Source organism: Eleutherodactylus coqui, chromosome 5 (assembly GCF_035609145.1).
Source record: "Eleutherodactylus coqui strain aEleCoq1 chromosome 5, aEleCoq1.hap1, whole genome shotgun sequence".
Lineage (NCBI taxonomy): Eukaryota > Metazoa > Chordata > Amphibia > Anura > Eleutherodactylidae > Eleutherodactylus > Eleutherodactylus coqui.
The window spans coordinates 53,132,526-53,147,312 of record NC_089841.1 but is presented as its reverse complement, the minus strand read 5'-3'; the positions used below and the strand labels follow the sequence as shown (position 1 = coordinate 53,147,312).

The window sequence follows — 14,787 nt, the reverse complement described above, 5'->3', positions numbered from 1 at the left end:
ATGGCGCAGGCTGCATGCGTGACCATATTCCCAGTTATCATGCAGCAGAAAGGGCCCAGAGAGTAGAAGAGCTGATTGAAAGGTCAGTGTAGAGGCAGTTACATCGGTGAAGCTGAAATGAGCCGCAGAGAAAGAGTCAAAGTAAGGAAGAGTTCCCAGCACCATAGAACAAGAGAGCGTGACAATAAACCAGAGGTTGTGGCCTCTGATGGGTATTGAGTGACACCATGTGTGCCAGCTGCAGAGAGATAAGTGAATATTAATTCCATGGCCATGACGCATGTGCCGACAGATCCTGCTCATAAAGCTATAGGACTAAAGATCCAGGAAAGCTTTGGTTGTTGACCTGTATGACTGAGAGAATGGAAGATTGACTACCAGAGAGACTGTAGGTGCTCATTTTTGTTTACTGTTGAGTGTGACACCGGAGCTATGCCAGTTCTGCCATGTGCCAGAAGAGACTGTAGTTTGATCCCACCTCGGTGGTAAGGTGATTCTGATTAAAGACTGCATCGCCAAGCTGCTGACTTTAACCCCCTTAAGGACATGGCCTATTTTGGGCATAAGGACGCAATGATTTTTGGCGGATTTTCTTCCCCATTTATCAAAAGTCATAACCTTTTTATTTTTCAGTCGACGCGGTCGTATAAGGGTTTGTTTTTTTGCGTGGCGAACTGTAGTTTTTATCGGCCTCATTTTTGGGTATATTGACTATATTGTAAAACGCATCAATTCTGCCATAGAGTTTTTTTGTTTTTTTTTACAGCGTTAATCATGCAGCATAAATGACACAATCCATTTTTTCTGCGGGTCGGTACGGTTACAATGATACCAAAATTCTTCTATTTTTTTAGGTTTTTCCACTTTTCTGCAATAAAAACCCTTTTTTTGGAAATCTTTTTTCTTCTAAATCGCTACATTCAAAGTCCTGTAACTTTTAAATTTTTTTTATGTACGGAGCTCTGTGAGGGCTTATTATTTGCGAGACGAGCTGTAGTTTTTATTGGTACCATTTTGGAGTAAATACGGCTTTTTTGATCACTTTTATTGCATTTTTAGGGAGGCAAAATACAAAAAATGTGCATTTTGCCTCAGTTTTTTAGCGTTTCTTTTACACTTTTTTCCGTGCACACTCAAAAGCATGTGCAGCTTATTGTATGCGTCGTTACAGATGCGACAATACCAAATATGTGAGGTTTTAATTTTTTTTTAACCTTTTTTTATGCTAATATGAGAAAAAGCATTAAAAAAGGGTTTTTTTCCTTTTTTTTAACATTTTTTAATCTTTTTTCTCACACAACTTGTGTCCCCCTTGGGGACTTTGACCACAGTACTGCTGATCACTGTGATAAGGCATGGCAGGGCAGTAGCCCTGCCATGCCTTATCGCTTATACAGCGATCATAGGCATTGGCAGTACAGGACGCCAGTGACTGGCGTCCTGTTGCCATGGCGACAGGCCGGGCTCTCACGATAACATCTTTGGAGCCGGCTGAAGACACAGAGGGAGCGGCCAGGAAGGGGTTCGCGGCCGGGAAGGGGTTAACAGCGGGGGGATGTTGCAGTGGGATGCCTGCTGTGACTGACAGCCGGCTCCCACTGCGGGATAGCGCAAGATCATATGTGATCTCGCGCTATCCCCAGGATGTAAATTTACACCCTGTTACGGGAAGTACCCCGCTCCCAGGACGTAAACGTATGCCCTGGAGCGGGAAGGGGTTAAAGAGTGTCAGAAGACTGTATTCTTTTGGCCGATAGGCCCCAGAAAGAGTCAGTTGTGATAATATAAAATCATCGTGCATCGAGGTGGCCAATTCTTACTACCTTAAAGTTAATGGGAGTAAAAATCAGGTTCACTTATTTGCTTTCCAGTAGGTCCCTAAAGCAGCCAATGCTCCCCAAATTACACGGGAATACAGCGATACATCTGGAGAACACTGTGCGCCTCCTACAAATTGGTCAAAATAGTGTACAGTAGTGTAGAGGTCCGTCATAGCAGAGGAGTGTCACTGACAACAAAAGAAAGCCCACATAAGGTCTCCGAGATCAAAAATTGCTCCAAGGAAGACAGCAGGTGAGCTGCTTGTTTTAAAAGCAATGACATACAGTTTTCCAAGGACAAATTCTACCAGATGAACCGAAGAGCTAAGCACGGACCTCCTCCAAGGAAAAGCTGTAAAACCATAGCTGTTTCTTGTGCTTTAGAAAATTTTCGCTTTGGAAAAAGGGGAAGAAGAGCAGCAGCAGTTCCACCAGCAGCAGTGGCAGCTTGAACAGGTAGGTAACTATAGAGGATGCGGTTGCTCCCGGGCCCAGAACCCTTAGGGGGCCTGTAAGGCCTACCTTCTCCATATAGGGAGCCTAGTAGTATAAATATAGCATTATAGTTAGGGGGACCTGTTACAGATTTTGCATTGGAACCCTAAATCTTCAAGTTACACCTCTGACCTTGAAGACAGCTGTACCTCCGTTTTTGCCATGTTGACATATTTTTCATTTGGAAGGAAACATGGCGGAGGCAGAAGGAAAGCAGCCCTACCACGAGCAGCACCTTGAGGGCACAGTATCGTCTTTGATATAAATCTATGCTCATTCATATGTTTGTAAAAATTGCAGGCCTGGTAACTAATCAGTGGAATCTGCCATGGGGGTGCAGAAATCAGGTGAAACCCACTTCTGGATCATTTTTATAAATGTCAGGTGATCCCCATTGTCTGTGGACAGGCTGATGCGTCTGCCAGTTATCACACCGCCAGCTGTGCTGAACACCTTTCCTGATAGGACACGGGCAGCGGGGCAGGCAAGACCCCCTAAGGCATGTTGTGCAAGCTCTGCCACTCATCCAGCTTAGACTCCCAAAACATTCTCTGGACCATAATATATAACTGCAGTCTGTGACTGTGAGTCAAACCGTGTGCTGTTGCTGCAGACTGTGATCAGCTGAAAATTCGTAGCTCTGTTACACTTCCCCTGCCTTTGGTAGTGGTGCTGCTGCAGCAGCTTCCTGCTCATCTGCTATGAGCGGAGAGCTGCATTACATTGCGGATGCATACCTGCGAGTATAGAGGAATGTTACTCTCAAACTGCTTATGTCTTGATACTGCTGCATTTTGAGGTCCCTCTCTACTGCTAAGATGAGAATTATACTGGGATTGAAGGCGGGTAGCCACCCAGTAATGATGTGATGTTTTGATGTGGGCTATGCAACGGTCCTTCTGAAAGCATTGCAGCATAAAAGAACTCATATGCCTCAAAGTGCCTAAGGGTGATGGTGCACATTCAGGAGTCAGGCCTAGAATTCTGCAGCTGATCCCACCATTCACGTAGAATAGCAGGGATTATTGATGAATGGAAGGAATGTTGCACAGACCCTCCCCTGCTTTTGGGCCTATATTATTCCCCTACTCTTCATCCTCCTGCTCTTCCTCCTCTATACTTCTCCAATGGGTGGAGAAACATGTTGGAGAAGATGCCCCCCTTATATTTCTCTGCAACACCCTACTCCCTGTCTTGGCAAGGTTGGGCATCATTACATTCAATGTTTTGGTCTTCTCCCTCTGGTTGTTTGGACTGCCTCGTTGACATGCATGACACTGAATGATCTAATGGCTTCTCAGACTGATCCATGTGTACTGCTTCGGAGAGTGTAGTGAATTTGGCACAAGGTGAAATAGAGGGGGGGATGCTCATGGCCAACTGGTGCAGACGGACTGCTGTGTGCCTGCAACTGGGAGTAAGAGGAGGTGGTGGTACTTGAGGCATGCTGTGTCATCCACTATACAACCTGTTCTGTGTGCTGCGGATGAAATGTACTGGCAGAACCACTTCTAAGGAATGGCATCAGGCTTGCCTCGCCTTGCTCCCTGCAAAATGTGAAGCTGTTCCTTATTGGGAGTCGCTTAAAGTGCCCACTTGGCCCATCCTGTACCACCTCCACTACCAACATGTTCCCTACCCCTTGAAGGCTTCATGCTTCCATTTTTTTTTAGGCTTTTAAAATAAACCTTCTGGCCATGTGCAAGATGGGGGACACACTTGTTGACATCAGCAAAGCTCCCTGGCTACTGATTAGCTGCACACTGATCTCTGCAGAAGGCATTATGGGATTTTTGATTTTGGTTCAGACTTTTGCAAAAATCAAGACGATATTATCACCCAGTCGATCAAAACGAGCAACACTACTGTAAATTACGTGTATTGGTGAAGTTTTAATTTTGCTGCACACACGGACCCTTACAATAGGCCATCAATTTTTAAAGGCAGAATAACCCCGTTAATAATTAAATTCCCACCAGGCTGAAACTTATGGTCATTCAATATAAACCTATTACCCTTACAAGGCCAGGATCACCCTACAATACAATAGAAGGCCACAGAATGGTTCTGCTTCCCAGGTATTAGTTATTTGAAGGGCCACAGAAGAATAAGGGGCAGAGTTTAGGCAGTTCTGAGTAGAATAGGGGTGGGACTTAACTCCTTAAAGACCAGAGTGTTTTAGACCTGAAGGACACTCTTTAACGATTTTACGCATGTAATGGTTTTATAGTCCTATTTTTTTCTTGGGCTGTTAAAACTATATTTGCTGCTTTTTTGTGACATAAGATTTTTATTTTAAAACTTTTTTCACTGAAATTCTTTTCCATTTGCCCCCATTGGGCAACTAAATGCATACATGGAATGACGGGACTGAAATACCCAGAGAGGCTATCCAAACTGGGATTATTTACCCTGGAAAAAAGACGGCTAAGGGGCGACCAAATAACCATGTATAAATACATGAGGGGACAATACAAGGATCTCTCCCAGAATCTGTTTATACCCAGGACTGCGACGGTAAAGAGAGGGCACTCGCTACGTTTAGAGGAAAGCAGGTTTCATCACAAACATAGAAAAGGGTTCTTTACTGTAAGAGCAGTGAGACTGTGGAACTCTCTGCCTGAGGATGTGTTGATGGCAAAATCCATAGAGGAGTTTAAAAGGGGACTTGTTGTCTTTCTGGAGAAGAAGGATATTACAGGATATAAATCTTAGGTTAAAGGGGTGGTCTCGCGAAACAAAGTGGGGTTATACACTTCCGTATGGCCATATTAATGCACTTTGTAATATACATCGTGCATTAAATATGAGCCATACAGAAGTTATTCACTTACCTGCTCCGTTGCTAGCATCCTCGTCTCCATGGTTCCGTCTAAATTCGCCGGCAGCTTGCTTTTTTAGACGCGCTTGCGCAGTCCGGTCTTCTCCATTCAGCACGAGCCGCTTCAGTGTGCTCCCCGCTACAGCTCTTCTGCGCATGCGCAGATGAGCTGTCACTGCTCGGGAGCGCGCTGGAGCGGCCATTCTGTACCTTCCTCTGTTAGAGGAAGGTGCAGAGCTGCCGAGCTGCCGGAGAAGCCGCCCAGCTGTCCCGCCGTCCAGCTGTCCAGGTAAGTGATGGGCCGGGGGGGGGGCTGTCGCTGCGCCGGGGGGGGCTGCCGCTGCGATGGGGGGGCTGCCGCTGCGATGGGGGGGGCTGTCGCTAGGCCGGGGGGGGCTGCCGCTGCGATGGGGGGGCTGCCGCTAGGCCGGGGGGGGGCTGCCGCTGCGATGGGGGGGGGCTGCCGCTAGGCCGGGGGGGGGCTGCCGCCAGGCCGGGGGTGATGTTCACTGACAGGTGAAGGCCCCGGAGCCCAGCGCTGGGCTCCGGGGCCTTCACCTGGGCTGAGGGTCTAGCGCTGGGGAGCCGGGAGCGTAGCGCTGGGGAGCCGGGGGCTAGCGCCGGTTACCTGCTGCCTGGCGGTGCGGGGCGTCTGGTCGGCGGCTGCGAGGCGGCTGGTCGGCGGCTGCGGGGCGTCCGGTTGCCATGGCGACACAGCTGGCAGCGTCTCGGGAGCGCGCACGTCGGGCTGCAGCGAGCGACGGGGAAAGAGCCGGCGGCCATCTTGGGGAAACTTTTATAAGTTACTGAAACGCTGGAACGGTAAGTACGAACCAACTAGAAAAGTAATTTACAGGGGTAATTAGTAATGTATGTTTAATTAGGGGGACTGGGCAAAAAAAAAAAATCACTGCTTCCTCGAGACATCTCCTTTAATTGTTAATCAGGGTATACAGGCAGGTAGGAACTATTAGGGGTTGATCCAAGGAACAGTCGATGGCCATTAGGGAGTCGGGAAGGAATTTTTCCCCCAAAAGGGCTAATTGTCTCCTGCCTCTTGGGGTTTTTTGCCTTCCTTTGGATCAACAATGTAGGAGGATAAACAGGCTGGACTAGATGGACATTGTCTTCATTCGGCCTTACATACTATGTCACTATGTTACTATTTTATTAGGGATAATGTGTGCAAAAAGTTAAAAAAAAATTCACATATACTTTTTTTATTTAGCTTTTTATTTTTAAAATATGACATTTATGCCAAAACAAAGTACAGGAATGGGTTCGCCATTTTGTCTCAGACTTTTTGATATATAATTTTGTAATAAAAAATTATATATCTCAGATTACAGCACAGTTATGGCGACTGTTTCGATTGGCTTCGGTGGTGGGTTGCTTTCCTGTTTTTTTTATATAATTACATTTTATTCTGTAAATTTTTTATCATTTTTTTGTAACTTTTTTTTAACATCTACATCCTCTATGACATCATATGGGACCTCTGTGGAACATTCACAATGTCATCTTTTTCTTATTTCACACTTTTTCCACTGTAACCGTGGCATCTATTGGTGTAGCATCCATAGGAGCCACAGTTACTGGGAAAAACATCCCCATGTTCACTAGGTCCCATAGAGGAAATGGCACTGCCGCTTCCTATTTTCTCTACATAGCATTCTGAGAGCTATGTGGTCTGTAAAAGAGAAGGAAGAATTGGTTAAAACCCGCCTTTTTCTTCTCCTCTGGGTCTTCGGCTGTCTGACAGCTGAGCTCCCGACCTGTTCCTGCTAGATTGCAGAAGCAAGAGCTTTAATTCTGCGCCATATTTTTACTATGGCGTGGGATGAAAGCCTAGGACCAAGAGCTGTATATTTACAGCACTTAGTCTTTAATGGGTTAAAGGGTTTATACACAAATGTGAAGCTGTGCGATAACATAGGAGTGAATAGAATGTAATATACACCTGAATATGCTGCACAAGAGCAGATAGGAGGAAGAGCAGGCATAGCGTCTATAGTCTACCCATTGTAACGTTGAAGTCTGAAATCCACCTCCTATCACAGGCTTTAGGTTGCAGTTTTGTCACTGCACCATGCTTTACACTGCAGCTTCACCTGTTGAGATTGTGAATTTTGCACAGGTACAGTACTTGAAGTGTCGGGTCCCGAGAGAGAGTAGTAATTACAAACTATAAACAATTAAGCTGCAGCAAGAAAAAGAAGATCTTCCACTTTGCCACATAACATTCATACATTTTCAAACACAGAAGAAATGAAGGGGGTTGTAAACTTCAGATGTTCCTTATTAATAGAAGAGCCCCCTTGAAAATAGGCTGATCAAAGCAATCAGCTGTAATCTGTGAGGAAACTTGGCAGTAAGTGTTCAATTTTCCTGCAGTGCCTCCACGGGCGAAATGAAGGATTACACAGTTCTCATTGAAATCAGTGGGTTAGGTCCTCCAAAAAGAAAACTTCTTTGTAGTTGATCTGTGCTCAATGAAGGTTCCTAATGAAGTTCTATAATGCGGACAGACCCATTTTAATGATACTGGTATAACAGTCCAGTCCCTGAAATGTCTCTTTAAATCCTCCAAGAGGGAGTTGAGCATGCTGTAGAGGTCGGCATCAGCTGTTCTTGTGTTTCATCAGCATGTGGTATGGAGTAGTTTTGCGGAGCATCGACTCACTGCAAAATGAGTACAATTCACAATTACCAGAGTTGTATCAGTAATAATTAGAGATGAGCGAGCCTACTCGGCCACGCCCCTTTTTTGCCCGAGCACCGCGATTTTCGAGTACTTCCGTACTCGGGCGAAAAGATTCGGGGGGCGCCGTGGCTGAGTGGGGGGTTGCAGCGGGGAGTGGGGGGGGGGGGAGGGAGAGAGAGAGAGTGCCGCCACGCCTCCCCCCGCCTCCCGGCGCCCCCTGAATCTTTTCACCCGAGTACTGAAGTACTCGAAAATCGCGGTGCTCGATCGAGTAAATACTCGAAACGAGTAGATTCGCTCATCTCTAGTAATAATGGTGACATGTACCAATGCAACCAGCAGAGGGTGGAGCAGCCTCTAGACCACGAGCCCCATAGCAGTTATAGTCCACCAGTCACAGGGTGGCTATGCCCTTGGTTAGAGGAATGAGGACAGCAGCAGAAGAGTGTGCTGATTCTGTAGGAGACAGTGACCATACCATACCATTATAATAGTGTGGACAGGCAGTGATGGCACAGTGTCCTGAAGTGAGGAATAGTACTCACACAAGGGGAAGATTACAAATATAAGTCAAGGCGTTGTGCAAGGTCCTCAGCAGAAGAACAGAGCATTGCAGGAGAAGAATGATCTGAACGGGGCCAGTGATCTCACCAGGCTTGTAAGGCCTCCGACACACTGGTGATATAGTTGAGTTGTGCCCAAGAGCCTTGGGAGCATTCGCTTCGGACAACACACCTATCCGTGTGCTGTCTGATACATGGAAGACCTGCACATTTACATGCCTTTGCGTGTCCTAATAAGACATGCGATGAGTTCTTTCATAAGGACTGTTGGTCTGTGTGAAAAAATGGCAGTTTACATAGATGGCACACAAACCAGTTATAGCCTATGGGGCTGTCTGTGAATTAACATGGACAGCACATCGACTTAAATACGTTAGTGTGCAAGAGGCCTAGAACACATTGGTTGTTGACTGCCATTATGGAGTCAGGAAGGATTCTTTTCCCCAAAAAAATGGGTAAATTGGCTTCTACCTCATTGGGCCTTTTTTTTGCCTTCCTCTGGATCAACAAAAAGGGTGGAAAGAGGCTGAACTGGATGGACATTTGTCTTCTTTCAGCCTAACATACTATATTACTACTATGTTACTATGATTATCCTGATTGCCAGATTGGAGTCAGGAAGGATTTATTTTTCCCTTAAATGAGGAAAATTGGCTTCTACCTCATTGCGGTTATTTGTCAACCTCTGCATGAACATTGGTGCGAGGAGGGGTGTTTGTGTGTGGGGACAGTAGGGAACACATAGACCATGTCTTCCCTGCTAACCTGTGTCACCATAGTAAACAAAAAATAATACAGTTTTTCTCATTTTGTTTATTTTTATGTAATTAAACTAAAAAAAACAACAATTAAAAGGATTAAACCTGTTGGGAAATATTATTAATTAGACAAACCATCCTAAAACATAGCATGGGGAAATGAGGAAAAATTGAATCTTTTCCCTATTTCTGACCATCTTTACCTAAGGAAAAGCCTACAAAATGAACTTATATCCACTACAATTTTAAATATTAACCCCTTAATGATGCGGCCCCCCCCTTTTTTTTCCATTTTCGTTCCCCCCCCCCCTTTAAAAAAATTGTAACTCCTTTATTTATCCATTGATGTCGCTGTATGAGGGCTTGTTTTTTGCGGGACGAGTTGTAGTTTTTAATGGTGCTATTTAATGTGCCATATAAAGTACTGAAAAACTTGTGAAGTAAAATGAAAAAAAAAGACACTCCGCCATCTTTTAGTGGATCTTGTTTCTACGGCGCACAAACTGCAACAAAAATGACATGATAACTTTATTCTATGGGTCGGTACGATTACTACAATACCAAACTTGTATAGTTTTTTTTTGCTATACTATTTTCTTTTTTCAATTAATTTCTGCCGCCATACTCTGTGCGCAATAACTTTTTAATTTTTCCGTCAACGTAGTTGTGCAGGGGCTCATTTTTTGTGGCATGTTACCATTAGTACCAATTCGGCAATACATACGACTTTTTGATTGCTTTTATTGTGGGTTTTTTTGGGGGGGGGGACGGTAACTGAAAAGGTGCGTTTCTGGATTTGTTTTTTCGGACGACGTTCACCATGCGGGGTAAATGATGTGCTACTTTAATAGATCAGACTTTTACGAACGCGGCGATACCAAATATGTATTTTTTTTTATGATTTTGATTTTTTAATTAAAAATATGGCAAAATTTAAGCTTTTATTACTTTTTTTTTTTTTTTTTACTATTTATTAAACCTTATTGCTCTTATTTCCACTTTTCTTTTAAGCCCCTCTAGGGGACTACAACATGCGATTTCACAGGTAGTCTATCAAGCCACCCCACAGTGATGGCTTGATAGGCAGTCTCCTAAGGCAGCCCTGGGGCCTTTCAGAAGGCCCCTAGCTGCCATGACACCTGCACGGCTCCCCCAATCTCACCGTGGGTGGGCCGCGGACTGCACCTGTTGGGTGATGTATTGCTTGTATTTTTTTAAAGGCAGATAGGGCTTATTTTAGGGACTAGCTACTGTAAAAGCTCCATCACAGCACACAAAAAAATGTGTATTCATGCGATGCGATGCAACACAAAGGAACGCACCATAGGGAAATATGTGCTACAAAACATCGCAAAGTGTGGCTGTATAGAGCATGCTGTGATTTTGTATTCTCACAATTGTATGCCTCCAAAAGATTGCTAATGTGAAATAACCCGTAGGAAAGCAGGGGATTCACATTCATGCGATTTGTAGCACTGTCACATTGAGAGAAAATCACGTGATTGCAGCCTAATGCAGCATTCCAAAATGTGAAATTTTGCTCAGGGCACGAAGGCCCAAAACCTCCTGATCATGAAAGAGTTACAGGGTACAAAAATATCTTTAGCTGAATAGTGACAGAAAGTCCACACTTACTTCACCAATGTAAATTTTGTTACTTTGATTTTGCTGGGGTCGGACCAGTGCTGCACCTTGTACTTCAACTCTTTGTTCTGAAATTAAAAATACATTACTTGTAGCGCAGCTCCCCGCATCGTACATTACTTGGAGACCACCTCCCCGCATCGTACATTACTTGTAGAGCACCTCCCCGCATTGTACATTACTTGTAGAGCACCTCCCCGCATCGTACATTACTTGGAGACTACCTCCCCGCATCGTACATTACTTGTAGCGCACCTCATCGTACATTACTTGTAGCGCACCTCCCCACATCATACATTACTTGTAGAGCACCTTCCCGCATCGTACATTACTTGCAGCGCACCTCCCCACATCATACATTACTTGTAGAGCACCTCCCCGCATCGTACATTACTTGTAGAGCACCTCCCCACATTGTACATTACTTGTAGTGCACCTCCCCACATCATACATTACTTGTAGAGCACCTCCTCACATTGTACATTACTTGTAGTGCACCTCCCCACATCATACATTACTTGTAGCGTACCTCCCCACATCATACATTACTTGTTGCGCACCTCCCCACATCATACATTACTTGTAGTGCAGCTCCCCGCATCACACATTACTTGTAGCGCACCTCCCTGCATCATACATTACTTGTAGAGCACCTCCCCGCATCGTACATTACTTGTAGCGCACCTCCCCGCATCGTACATTACTTGCAGAGCACCTCCCCGCATCGTACATTACTTGCAGAGCACCTCCCCACATAATACATTACTTGTAGAGCACTTCCCCACATCATACATTACTTGTAGAGCACCTCCCCACATCATACATTACTTGTAGAGCACCTCCCCACATCATACATTACTTGTAGAACACCTCCCCACATCATACATTACTTGTAGCGCACCTCCCCACATCATGCATTACTTGTAGCGCACCTCCCCACATCGTACATTACTTGTAGAGCACCTCCCCGCATCGTACATTACTTGTAGCGCACCTCATCATATATTACTTGTAGTGCAGCTCCCCACATCACACATTACTTGTAGCGCACCTGTTACAGCCGTTCTGAGGCCTGCACCTTACTTGCAGGCCAGACCAGGTTTTGGGTGTGCCCTTGCTTCTCCTGGAGCTGAGGGGTGTGGTAGCTGCAGGAGTAATGTCAGTCAGCACATGGTGCTGAGTAGCCTGGCTTCTACTTAAACAGTGCCAGCACTATCTCCTTTGCTGGTCAATACTTCAGTTGCATTTGGACGGCGACGGAGGAACACACCTTGGCTGAAGCTCTCCTTGCTAGCTAAGTTCTTTTCTGTTTTGTTTGGTTTTCTGCTTCGCCTTTATTTTGTGCTAGGGCTCCCTAATAGGGACTTGTCAGTGGCTCAGGCATGCGTGCGGGCTCGCACTTGTCAGAGCGATCGGTCCGCCGAGTAGGCAGGGCCCCCTCCCGGGTAAGGGGACTATAGGGAGAGAATTCCCCATAGTTTTATGTTTCCTCTGCACAGTTGTGCCTTTTGTTTGTGTTTTTGTGGTTGCACGTCCGGAGGATGCAACAGCACCTCCCCACATCCCACATTCCTTGTAGCGCAGCTCCCCACATCGTACATTACTTGTAGAGCACCTACCCGCATCGTACATTACTTGTAGAGCACCTCCCTGCATCGTACATTACTTGTAGCGCACCTCGCCACACCATACATTACTTGTAGAGCACCTCCCCACATCGTACATTACTTGTAGAGCACTTCCCCACATCCTACATTACTTGTAGAGCACCTCCCCGCATCATACATTACTTGTAGCGCACCTCGCCACACCATACATTACTTGTAGTGCACCTCCCCACATCATACATTACTTGTAGAGCACCTCCCCACATCCTACATTACTTGTAGCGCACCTCCCCACATCATACATTACTTGTAGAGCACCTCCCCACATCGTACATTACTTGTAGAGCACCTCCCCGCATCATACATTACTTGTAGCGCAGCTCATCATACATTACTTGTAGTCACCTCCCCGCATCGTACATTACTTGTAGTCACCTCCCCGCATCGTACATTACTTGTAGCGCACCTCCCCGCATCGTACATTACTTGTAGTCACCTCCCCGCATCGTACATTACTTGTAGCGCACCTCCCCTCATCATACATTACTTGTAGCGCACCTCCCCACATCGTACATTACTTGTAGCGCACCTCCCCACATCATACATTACTTGTAGCGCACCTCATCATACATTACTTGTAGCGCACCTCCCCACATCATACATTACTTGTAGAGCACCTTCCCGCATCGTACACTACTTGCAGCGCACCTCCCCACATCATACATTACTTGTAGAGCACCTCCCCGCATCGTACATTACTTGTAGAGCACCTCCCCGCATTGTACATTACTTGTAGAGCACCTCCCCGCATCGTACATTACTTGGAGACCACCTCCCCACATCATACATTACTTGTAGCGCACCTCATCATACATTAATTGTAGCGCACCTCCCCACATCATACATTACTTGTAGAGCACCTTCCCGCATCGTACATTACTTGCAGCGCACCTCCCCACATCATACATTACTTGTAGAGCACCTCCCCACATCGTACATTACTTGTAGAGCACCTCCCCACATTGTACATTACTTGTAGAGCACCTCCCCACATCGTACATTACTTGTAGAGCACCTCCCCACATCATACATTACTTGTAGCGCACCTCCCCGCATCGTACATTACTTGTAGAGCACCTCCCCACATTGTACATTACTTGTAGTGCACCTCCCCACATCATACATTACTTGTAGAGCACCTCCCCACATTGTACATTACTTGTAGTGCACCTCCCCACATCATACATTACTTGTAGCGCACCTCCCCCATCATACATTACTTGTAGAGCACCTCCCCACATTGTACATTACTTGTAGCGCACCTCCCCCATCATACATTACTTGTAGAGCACCTCCCCACATTGTACATTACTTGTAGTGCACCTCCCCACATCATACATTACTTGTAGAGCACCTCCCCGCATCGTACATTACTTGTAGCGTACCTCCCCACATCATACATTACTTGTAGTGCAGCTCCCCGCATCACACATTACTTGTAGCGCACCTCCCTGCATCATACATTACTTGTAGAGCACCTCCCCGCATCGTACATTACTTGTAGCGCACCTCCCCGCACCGTACATTACTTGCAGAGCACCTCCCCACATAATACATTACTTGTAGAGCACTTCCCCACATCATACATTACTTGTAGAGCACCTCCCCACATCAGACATTACTTGTAGAGCACCTCCCCACATCATACATTACTTGTAGAACACCTCCCCACATCATACATTACTTGTAGCGCACCTCCCCACATCATGCATTACTTGTAGCGCACCTCCCCACATCGTACATTACTTGTAGAGCACCTCCCCGCATCGTACATTACTTGTAGCGCACCTCATCATATATTACTTGTACTGCAGCTCCCCACATCGTACATTTCTTGCAGAGCACCTCCCCACATAATACATTACTTGTAGAGCACTTCCCCACATCATACATTACTTGTAGAGCACCTCCCCACATCATACATTACTTGTAGAGCACCTCCCCACATCATACATTACTTGTAGTGCAGCTCCCCGCATCAGACATTACTTGTAGCGCACCTCCCTGCATCATACATTACTTGTAGAGCACCTCCCCGCATCGTACATTACTTGTAGCGCACCTCCCCGCATCGTACATTACTTGCAGAGCACCTCCCCACATAATACATTACTTGTAGAGCACTTCCCCACATCATACATTACTTGTAGAGCACCTCCCCACATCATACATTACTTGTAGAGCACCTTCCCACATCATACATTACTTGTAGAACACCTCCCCACATCATACATTACTTGTAGCGCACCTCCCCACATTGTACATTACTTGTAGAGCACCTCCCCGCATCGTACATTACTTGTAGCGCACCTCAT

At 45.9% G+C, this 14,787-nt stretch overlaps 1 protein-coding gene across 5 annotated transcripts in view; it reads right to left on the bottom strand.

The window, feature by feature from the left end:
• Positions 1-7,331: 7,331 nt before the first annotated feature.
• The window catches only part of CCDC68 (coiled-coil domain containing 68), a 42,229-nt gene continuing 34,773 nt past the window's right edge, over positions 7,332-14,787 (bottom strand). For all 5 annotated transcript variants that reach the window (XM_066602513.1, XM_066602515.1, XM_066602514.1 and 2 more), the window contains exons 10-11: positions 10,797-10,873; positions 7,332-7,818 (exon numbers count right to left, since the gene is read on the bottom strand). In XM_066602513.1, coding sequence (XP_066458610.1) covers positions 7,758-7,818; positions 10,797-10,873 — 138 coding nt within the window. In that variant the 3' untranslated portion in view covers positions 7,332-7,757. The remainder of the gene's footprint in view (positions 7,819-10,796; positions 10,874-14,787) is intronic.